The 10,151-nt window shown below is 45.1% G+C and overlaps 2 protein-coding genes across 2 annotated transcripts in view; both read right to left on the reverse strand.

Annotated features, from left to right (window-relative positions):
- Window positions 1-1,063: 1,063 nt before the first annotated feature.
- kcnj11 (potassium inwardly rectifying channel subfamily J member 11) lies at window positions 1,064-3,179 on the reverse strand. Its single transcript, XM_037683422.1, has one exon. It carries the CDS (start codon window positions 2,800-2,802, stop codon window positions 1,648-1,650), a length of 1,155 nt encoding a protein of 384 aa, XP_037539350.1. The 5' UTR covers window positions 2,803-3,179; the 3' UTR covers window positions 1,064-1,647.
- A 1,317-nt stretch (window positions 3,180-4,496) lies between these two features.
- Window positions 4,497-10,151, reverse strand: part of abcc8 (ATP-binding cassette, sub-family C (CFTR/MRP), member 8) — an 83,476-nt gene continuing 77,821 nt past the window's right edge. Inside the window, exons 33-35 of the mRNA XM_037683183.1 lie at window positions 8,463-8,596; window positions 6,273-6,335; window positions 4,497-4,646 (exon numbers count right to left, since the gene is read on the reverse strand). Of these exons, the coding sequence (XP_037539111.1) occupies window positions 4,509-4,646; window positions 6,273-6,335; window positions 8,463-8,596 (335 nt within the window). The 3' untranslated portion in view covers window positions 4,497-4,508. The remainder of the gene's footprint in view (window positions 4,647-6,272; window positions 6,336-8,462; window positions 8,597-10,151) is intronic.

A 10,151-nucleotide genomic window follows, 5' to 3' on the forward strand; every position in this document is an offset into this window, starting at 1 on the left:
TCAGAGCAAAGAGGGACTTTGAAATATTCTCCATCCGTCCAGTTCATCTTGGGAGCTGGACATCTTGGAAGAGTGACGTCCCAATTTCCATTTCAGTGTGGGGCTGTATCGAGGCACGAGAAGGATCACTGTCGAAAATTGAGTCACCGCATCAAAATCTAAGATGGTCACTGTCGTGTGAGTGAACTGGCCACCCCAATCATAGGGAACTATGCTTTGATGTTTTTATATTGCTTAGAAGTAGTTTCTTCTAAGGGGGGAGTGGTGGTGCAGAGGCTAGAGAACGCCTGCGATCGGAAGTTCGCTGGTTCAACTTCCTGGACTGACACCATCATGTGGGTGGGAAAGGTGAAACACCCACACCTGCCACCCATCCGTTATCTTTACCCACTTCTTCCTTTTCAGGTTGCGTGCGTCACTGGTGCCCATAGCCAGCAGTCACTGTGCGAGGCGGGGGACAACCTGGACAGATCACAAGTCCATCACAGGGACATGGAGACAAATGAGACAACCATTCACTCGCTCACACCTAGGGACGATTTAGAGATACCAATCAGCCTAACATGCATGTTTTTGGTCTGTGGGAGGAAACCAGAGTACACTGAGAAAACCCATGCATGCACGGACAGAATATGCAAACTAGACCTAGAAAGGTCCCCGGACCGGGGTTTGAATCAGGGCGACCTGCTCGCTGAGAGGTGGCAGCTCTACTACTGCCCACACCTGCCTTCACACTCATTTCTCCCACTCTGAGCCCTTGAGCAAGGCCTTTACCCCCCACCATCTGCTCCCCCGGGTGCCCTAGCTAGCAGCTCTCTGCTCCACACAGAGACTGGTAGCTCAGTGGTTGTCAAGAATGACTTCCAGCATAACAATTTATACATCTTCGTGCGACTTAGTTCACTGTGGCGACCCCTGAAGAAGGGAGCAGCCAAAAGAAGGGGTATAGTTTCCTCAAAGGATTGGAGTCTCCCCCCCTCTCCCCCCCCCCCCCCCCCAATCCCCCCAATGGCTCGCCATCGGCCTAGTGGTGGATAAAATTGCTCCATCCTCTCGCAGGATCCTTGGATCCAATCCAAACACATCTGGAAGAATACATTCAGTATTCAAACCCTCAGTGATCTGGGACATGAGCATTCGGCTTGTTTTGCATTAAGTTAACCTCATCTATAAAAAATAAGGCGTATACTTTCCCTCTGTTAATTCTGTGGAAAAGCAGCCGAAGTGGTGGGAACAAGTTTCAGCTGGTGGTGCTGAGTGTGTTAGCTGGTTCATATAGTCGATCAGATTAATTAAACACAATTTAAACCCATGAAGCACTATTAAAACCTTTTATTTCATATTATTGAAATGGGATTAGCATTTCCTTTTGGCATCCATCAGGGGGCGCTGGAGCACCATCAGCACCCCCACTTCCCACAGCAGATAAAAAGCAAATGCACATCTTTTGCGCTTGTCAATCCATAAACCCCATAAACTGTCTCTATAATAAATATTAGTTATTTGTTTAAATCCATGCAGGCAGACCTGATCTCACTCTGGATACCAGGGCTCAGATATTCACCGTCATGTTGTCACTCTGAGGTGAAGGATCATTGATCATTTCTGAATCAAAAGATTTGGTTATTACACCAGAGCTGGAGCAGATCACTGCTTCTTCCTGGTTTTACGCGTCGCGGCACCGGCTCTCCTTCTCGCGGTCGTCCGGAAGGTGGCGCCCTCCTGCAGCCTAAAGCGCGCGATCCCCCCTGCCTCCTCCAGCTCCTTGGCGCTGCAGCACGGAGTCGCGACCCTCACGGTGTTGCCGAACTTGGAGTAGTCCACTGCGTACATCCCGTCCTCCTCCGAGACCGTCGGCACGAAGCGCTGCCCCCACAGGATCTCCTCGGACACGTAGGAAGTCCTGGCCTGCGTGGTGATGCCGGTGGTCTCCACCACCCCCTCCAGCACCACGATGATCTCGATGTCCTGCTGCTGCAGGTCGGAAGGCGACAGCTCGTACAGGGGGCTGCTCCTGTCGATCACGTGAGCGATGATGAGGGGGGACACGAGGAAGATCCCGTTGGTGCCCACCGGGTTATCCATGTGGATGTCGATCTGGTCCAGCGGCACCACCTCCCCCTCCTCCGTGGCGGTTCTCCTGACCACCTGCATGCGCACGGTGGCGCTGATGATCATGCTCTTCCTCAGGTCCCCGATGCGGATCATGAAGCACAGCCTGTTGTTGCGCAGGGAGACCACCGCGTGCTTGCTGAAGATGAGCGTCTCCGCGCGCCTGTTGGCCTGCGCCGTTTTCATGAAGATGCAGCCGAGCATGATGGCGTTGATGACCAGCCCCACGATGTTCTGCACTATGAGGATGATGATGGCCGAGACGCACTCCTCCGTGACCATCCGACCCCCGAAGCCGATGGTCACCTGGACCTCGATGGAGAAGAGGAAGGCGGAGGAGAAGGAGTGGATGTCCGTTACGCACGGGACAAACTCGTCCTCTTTCCGGTCCAGGTCGCCGTGCGCGAAAGCAACGAGCCACCAGATCATCCCGAAGAGCAGCCAGCTGCACAGGAAGGACATGGTGAAGATGATGAGCGTGTGGATCCATTTTAGATCCACCAGGGTGGTGAACACGTCCTGAAGGAACCGGCCCTGCTCCCGGATGTTGGTGTGCGCTACGTTGCAGGTGCCGTTCTTCCCCACGAACCGAGCCTTGCCCTGTTTGGTCTTGAACTTGGGCTGCTGGACGTCCTCGGCCAAACGCGTCAGCAGGTAATCCTCAGGGATGAGTCCTTTGCGGGACAACATCGCGCTCCCATGCTACGTCCTCTCACAGCCCGTCTGAGTCCCTGCTCCGTGCTGGACCCGGAGCCCTTTCTCTCCCCTCACGGTGCCAGCTGAGGGAGAAAGTCTTGATGTGATCCGTTCCTGTGGAGGAATGCGCGCGCCTCACGTTGCCTCCGGATCAGGCGCGCCAGGAGTGCCGCGCGGGGTCCCATGAGGGGGTTCTTCGTCCGGTCCAGCTCCACAGCTGCCGCCGTCACTCACAGCACCGAGCTCCCACACCCGGTGCCACGGCGGCGCGCGTGGGGCGCACCCGTCAGTCAGTGCGCGGCGCGCGAGGAGAAAAGGCCTCTGAGCGCGGCGGCTCGTGTGTCGCAGTCGGTTCTGTGACCTCGTAACGTGAAGCGGAGACGCAGTCCCTCCCCCACCGCGCTCCGGGTGGATCTTTTTCAGCCTTTAAAACACAAAGATCGCGCTGCACCTGTCTGCCTTCACGCGCAGGAAGCTGCGGGGATGCTTCCACTCGTGTTTACTGCGTCTCCCTGCTGCTCGGAGCGACTCAGCTCCACAGAAAGAAGAGGCGAGTTCAAGCAGCTCTGCGGGAAAACACGCAAATGTGAAGAAAAGCTCATCAGCAGCTCCATAAAGGTTAATTATAGAACACTGCGCTGTCAATCAAATCCAGGTTGTAGTAAACCTCCGCTTCATGGACTCGGAGTGGACTGTCCCAACAACAAAAACCAGAAAACCAGTTAGATTAAATAAATCAATATTTTTGGATTGACCTGCATCCTTCCAATCAAGAGACGTTTCTGCTCCTTTTTCCACTAAGTGTTCTCGAAGCTAACAACTCATGAAGTTACTACAAAATAAGATCTAAAGTTTGTAACATTATGACATTAATGATCCATAATGAACTGTTTATAAAAAGAAGACATTTTCTTGTTTAGACCTCTAGATCCATTATCTTTTGCCTGCTTTCCATTTTTTGGGTCACTGGGGTCACCGATGCCCATGTCCAGCAATCATTGTGTGAGGGGCGGGGGACACCCTGGACAGGTCTCCAGTCCATCACAGGGACACAAAGAGACAAATGAGACAAACAACCATTCACTCTCTCGCTCACACCTAGACAATTTAGAAACTGGAGTACCCAGAGAAAACCCACACATGCACGGAGAGAACATGCAAACTCCACCCAAAAAGGCCCACGGACCAGGATTTGAACCAGGGACCTTCTCGCTGAGAGGCAAACACTATGACATGCCTTTATATTGTCTGATATTTACTAATTTATGTTAAAAAAAACGCTCAGTTCTGCCTGAATGACCTACTCTGCTGCAGAAATTCCACAAATAAATAAAAAACCTGGACGTGAATAATAAAATACCTCTTTCTACGTAAATGTCTTAGATTTGTGTCATTTTTGGTTGAAGTTAAATGGAACCACTTGAGAAAGGGCCACAAATGGCCCCAGAGCCTCCAGTTGCAGACCCCTGTTCTTAAAGTGTCACTCTGACAAACACTTCTCTCTTCAGTCACGATTTCCCACAAAACACACCATGATGATAATTTATGTTTTATTAACAAAGAATTAATATTTGTATGTACAAATATAATACAACATGATTTAAAAAATAAAAAAGGGAGGGGGGATATATATTCCACGGGACAATTGCACTTTGAATGTCTTCCTTTGATGCTCCGGAGCTTCCCTCTTCTTGTGCTTCTTACTTGTCTGCTCGCACGAAGGAGGAGAAGACGCTGTCCTCCCTGTCCAGCAAGGCCTGGGGGGTGTCGTACTCCAGGATGATCCCCCGCTTCATCACAATCACCAGGTCGGCGTTCAGGATGGTGTGGACACGATGCTGCGGGGTGGAGGAGAGGAAGAAACTCGTCAGAGCAGCTCGAAGAAACATGGAACGGACACGAAGGTCAGAGACGTCAAATCAAACATTCAGGTGGTTGCATCTTCTTTCAAATACAAGTTTGCACATTGTTTACACAATCAATTAAAATGGATTATAGTATTTGGCTAAACTCATAAACTCAGATTTTATTCACAAAGAAACTGTAAACACGTTGAATGCTTAAACCAAGAAATTGTACGATTCTTTGGGAAAAAATGAGGTCATTTTTATTTTATTTATGGCAGCGGCTCATGAAAAAAGTTGCCCAAACTGTGTCTAAAAACAGTGAAACAGATTCAGAACTAGATAAGTTGCATTTCCTGTGAAAATGCAGCATGAATGCTCAATGCTGAAGAACTTGCTGAAAAACTGCTGAAATTAACTAAAAACATGCTGAATTTTAGCTGAAAAAGAAGAGCAAGCCTAAAATAGCCGAAGAAAACAGAAATAACACATATTTGCTGAAATAGGAATTAAGCAGAAATGAACCAAAAAAAAGGAATTGAGCTAAAAATAAATTAAAAAAACTGAAATTAGCAAAACAAATTGCTGAAAAGGCAGAAAGAAGCATAAACTACTAGAAGGAAGTGGGAAGAGCTGAAATTAGCTAAAAAAAAAAAGTGGAATTAGTTGAAAAGGCTAAAAATAGCATAAAACAGTTAAAACGTAGCTGAAATAACAGAAATTAGCAGAAATAAGCTGAAAGGAGCATAACAAGCTGAAATTAGTAGAAAGAAAGTAATAAGGCTGAAAGTAGCGGAAGTTACCATAAAAACACTGAATCTACCTGAAAACAGCTGAAATTAGCTAAAAAATGCTAAAAATGTAGAACAAGCTTAAATTAGCAGAAGAAAGCAGAAAGAACACATTTGCCCAATTAGGCTGAGAGAAGCTGAAATGAGCATAAAAAAGTGGAAAATAAATAGCAAAAAAAACAGCTGAAATGTAGCTACAAAGCAGAAAGAAGCTTTGTTACCAGAAGGAAGTGGAGAGAGCACGTTTTGTTGCTGAATTAGGCTGAAAATAATTTAGATGAGTGCAAAAAATGTGGAATTAGCTGAAAAGGCTAATATTAGCATAAAACAGCTAAATACTAGCTGAAATAGCAGAAAAAGCTTAAACTTGCAGAAATGAGCTGAAAGGAGCATAACAAGCTGAAATTAGTATGTTATATATGTATGTATGTATATGTTTACTCTGCTACATTGTGAATAAAATATGGGTTTATGATGTTTGTGCCTCAAACGTTTTTATTTACCAACTTTTTTGTATTTCGATTGAAGTTGTCAAGCCGCTTTGGTTTTAGTCTTGACTAATTTCTTAAAATAAAAATAAAAAACAATTATAACCTTTACTTTTCTGTCGTTTACAGTAAAATAATAATAGCTCAGGGATCTGCTCTCTTCCCTCGTGCTCCAGTTTCCCTCCATTGTTTTAATAGTGTGCAGCAAATGAGCTGCATCATTTCACAAGAAACACATCGTCCGTGCAGGATGGAGGTCGTCATCGCTCTCAGGAGGGAAGTGTTCGAGCCGTGTGGGTTACTGTACATTTACTGCAAAGTACTGGAACAAAGGTACTCACTGCGATGGTCACTACTGTCCGGTCAGCAAACGCAGTCATCACCACTTTCTGCAGGATGCTCTCCTGTTGGGAGGGAGAGACGAGATTAATCTTTGAAACGGGCTAAAGGCTTATTTTTCATCCGGCCCAGTTTCTTGTTCGTTATCTTGTTTTTATAAAAAGCTGTGCTCTTTGTTTCCAAACGTTCAATGACGAGACGCTTGAACTGATCTGAAGCTCCCCTCGGGCTCTGAATGCACTCAGCTCTTTTTCCTTCTGCATCACTTTTTTAATCTTCCAGCTTCGTGCACAAACTCTCCTCCTCCTCTTTGCGCTCTCTTAAAACAGGAGTTTAGGTTGCAGACTGCTCTCACTCCCACAGTGAGTTCAGTCTCTGCTGATTTCATCAGCTTATACAGGTCCTTCTCAAAAAATTAGCATATTGTGATAAAGGTCATTATTTTCCATAATGTAATGATAAAAATGAAACTTTCATATATTTCAGATTCATTGTACACCAACTGAAATATTTCAGGTCTTTAATCGTTTTAATACTGATGATTATGGCATACAGCTCATGAAAACCCAAAATGCCTGTCCCAAAAAATTAGCATATCATGAAAAGGTTCTCTAAACAAGCTATTAACCTAACCATCTGAATCAACGACGTAACTCTAAACACCTGCAAAAGATTCCTGAGGCTTTTAAAAACTCCCAGCCTTGTTCATTACTCAAAACCGCAATCATGGGTAAGACTGCCGACCTGACTGCTGTCCAGAAGGCCATCATTGACACCCTCAAGCAAGAGGGTAAGACACAGAAAGAAATTGCTGAACGAATAGGCTGTTCCCAGAGTGCTGTATCAAGGCACCTCAGTGGGAAGTCTGTGGGAAAGGAAAAGTGTGGCAGAAAACGCTGCACAACGAGAAGAGGTGACCGGACCCTGAGGAGGATTGTGGAGAAGGGCCGATTCCAGACCTTGGGGGACCTGCAGAAGCAGTGGACTGAGTCTGGAGTAGAAACATCCAGAGCCACCGTCCACAGGCGTGTGCAGGAAATGGGCTACAGGTGCCGCATTCCCCAGGTCAAGCCACTTTTGAACCAGAAACAGCGGCAGAAGCATCTTGCCTGGGACTGCTGCTGAGTGGTCCAAAGTTATGTTCTATGTTATGTAATTTTGCATTTGCTTTGGAAATCAAGGTCCCAGAGTCTGGAGGAAGAGAGGAGACACATAATTCACATTGCTTGAGGTCCAGTGTCAAGTTTCCACAGTCACTGGGGTGTCATGTCATCTGCTGGTGTTGGTCCACTGTGTTTTATCAAGGGCAGGGTCAATGCAGCTATCAGGAGATTTTGGAGCACTTCATGCTTCCATCTGCTGAAAAGCTTTATGAAGATGAAGATTTCATTTTTTAGCACGACCTGGCACCTGCTCACAGTGCCAAAACCACTGGTAAATGGTTTACTGACCATGGTATTACTGTGCTCAATTGGCCTGCCAACTCTCCTGACCTGAACCCCATAGAGAACCTGTGGGATATTGTGAAGAGAAAGTTGAGAGACGCAAGACCCAACACTCTGGATGAGCTTAAGGCCGCTATCGAAGCATCCTGGGCCTCCATAACACCTCAGCAGTGCCACAGGCTGATTGCCTCCATGCCACGCCGCATTGAAGCAGTCATTCATGCAAAAGGATTCCCGACCAAGTATTGAGTGCATAACTGAACATGATTATTTTAAGGTTGGTGTTTTTTGTATTAAAAACACTTGTCTTTCATTGGTGGGATGAAATATGCTAATATTTTGGGACAGGCATTTTGGGTTTTCATGAGCTGTATGCCATAATCATCAGTATTAAAACAATTAAAGACCTGAAATATTTCAGTTGGTCTGCAATGAATCTGAAATATATGAAAGTTTCATTTTTATCATTACATTATGGAAAATAATGACCTTTATCACAATATGCTAATTTTTTGAGAAGGACCTGTATACAGTATCAGATGTGATTTTTATTTTTATCCTAAAGTGTCAGATCGTCAGCATCATCCGTTTCTTCTCTTTGTCCCCATATTTGCCGATTAAAAAAAATGACCGAGGAAACTGGAGCTCTCATTTCCTTCGCCTCCTCTATCAGTTTTTCTCATTTCCTGCACCTCCCTTCCCTCACGCCTCCGTCTGAACGAGTTCTCCTGCGAGCCGCACACTGACCGTGGCCATGTCTATGGAGGCGGTGGCCTCGTCCATGATGAGGATGCTGCTCTTCCTCACGAAGGCTCTGGCCAGACAGAACAGCTGCCTCTGACCCTGACTGAAGTTTTCACCTCCCTCTGTCACCATGGCGTCTGAAACAGAAATATCATAAATTATAATACAAAAAAGAAAAATATTTATTTATTTTTATTATGTGGTAAACAAGGCGGCATGGTGGCGCAGTTGGTACAGCTGCTGCCTCTCAGTGAGAAGGTCGCTGGTTCAAATCCTTAATCCGCACACAGTTACAGCTGGATATGGACACCAGTGACCCCCGTAACCAGAAAAGATGATGAATGGATGTAATAACAGATTTATACATTTTTCTTCAACTCGACATTCAAGTTTCCATTTATGACAAATTCTTGATTTATTTTATAAGCAAACGCTATTTCAAACACAGAACTAAATATGTTATACATTTAAACACTTTTTAAGCTGGTGGTCTTAAGTTTATTTTAGATGCCAAAACATTCATTTTTAAAGAATTTATTGTATTAAATTATGAATTATTTAGATCTTCTTCATTACCTTTGTAGCAGATTGCATTTTTACAGGAATTATTAAAAGTTTTTTTCCCCACGTTTCACTAAACCCCAGTAAAACTGACCAGATTATTTTATAAATCTTACATTTCTGCTCATATGAGCACAATAATGGGTTTAAAACATTTATAACGAGGCTTTATGAAACTGGAAACTTGCTCAGTAATTGAAGTGAAGTTGATAAGATGATCCCTCGTTATTCAAGTCGCTGTAACGTGATGAAGATTTCCCCCATGGCTGTAAAATCTACAGCTTTTCCTAACAACTATTCATTTTCCAACTTAAAAAAGTGAATTAAAATAAAGAGTTCACGTTTGACCTGACATTGAATGTATTACAAACATTTATTATCTAAGCATAAGAAAATACATTATTAAGAACTTCTAGTTTTTGTGTATTTTCCTTCATAACTCCATTATTACTGCATGACTCTCCACAGTGTAAAGTGATTTATATGCAACATTTATTTGAACTAAAGCAAAGAGTGAGCCTCATTAATCATGAAATGTTTTACTGCAGATCGATGTCTTATTGATCATTTTGTCTCCAGCCCAGCTTTAACCATTCTACCTGGTTCCCAGCACACACTTTCATCACAGCAACATGCTGTAGGAGGAGTAAAGGCTCGTTTCTCAGCACCTGAAGTGCATCAGATCAGATGAGTACCAGTCTCATATTCCATAAAAGCAGCACATGGCCTCTGTTGTATCATGAAAAACGGCACCAAAGGACAGAACAAAGTGATAAATGAGCAGAGAGGTGTGTTCTGTGTCGGACCGGTTTGTGGCTCTCAGTAAACATCTGAAGCTCTGGCTGTGTGTCTGGTGCAGCTTCAGCTGTCAGATCTGCTGTATTCAGCAGCTGCAGTGAGTTAAAAATTTATCGCTGAAGAAACTCAATCTGGAAGTTTGATGCTGATATAAAGACACAGGATGACCACAGGATGACCACAGGATGACCACAGGATGACCACCGGCTGCGTCTGACGTCAGAGCAGGAGGAACTCTGTTCCACAAATACAGCTTAAAACTTGTTCTTTAAAACAAACAGCAACATGTGTGTGTGTGTGTGTGTGTGTGTGTGTGTGTGTGTGTGTGTGTGT

This window comes from Nematolebias whitei, chromosome 10, assembly GCF_014905685.2.
Source record: "Nematolebias whitei isolate Nwh7 chromosome 10, NemWhi1, whole genome shotgun sequence".
NCBI classification, from domain to species: domain Eukaryota; kingdom Metazoa; phylum Chordata; class Actinopteri; order Cyprinodontiformes; family Rivulidae; genus Nematolebias; species Nematolebias whitei.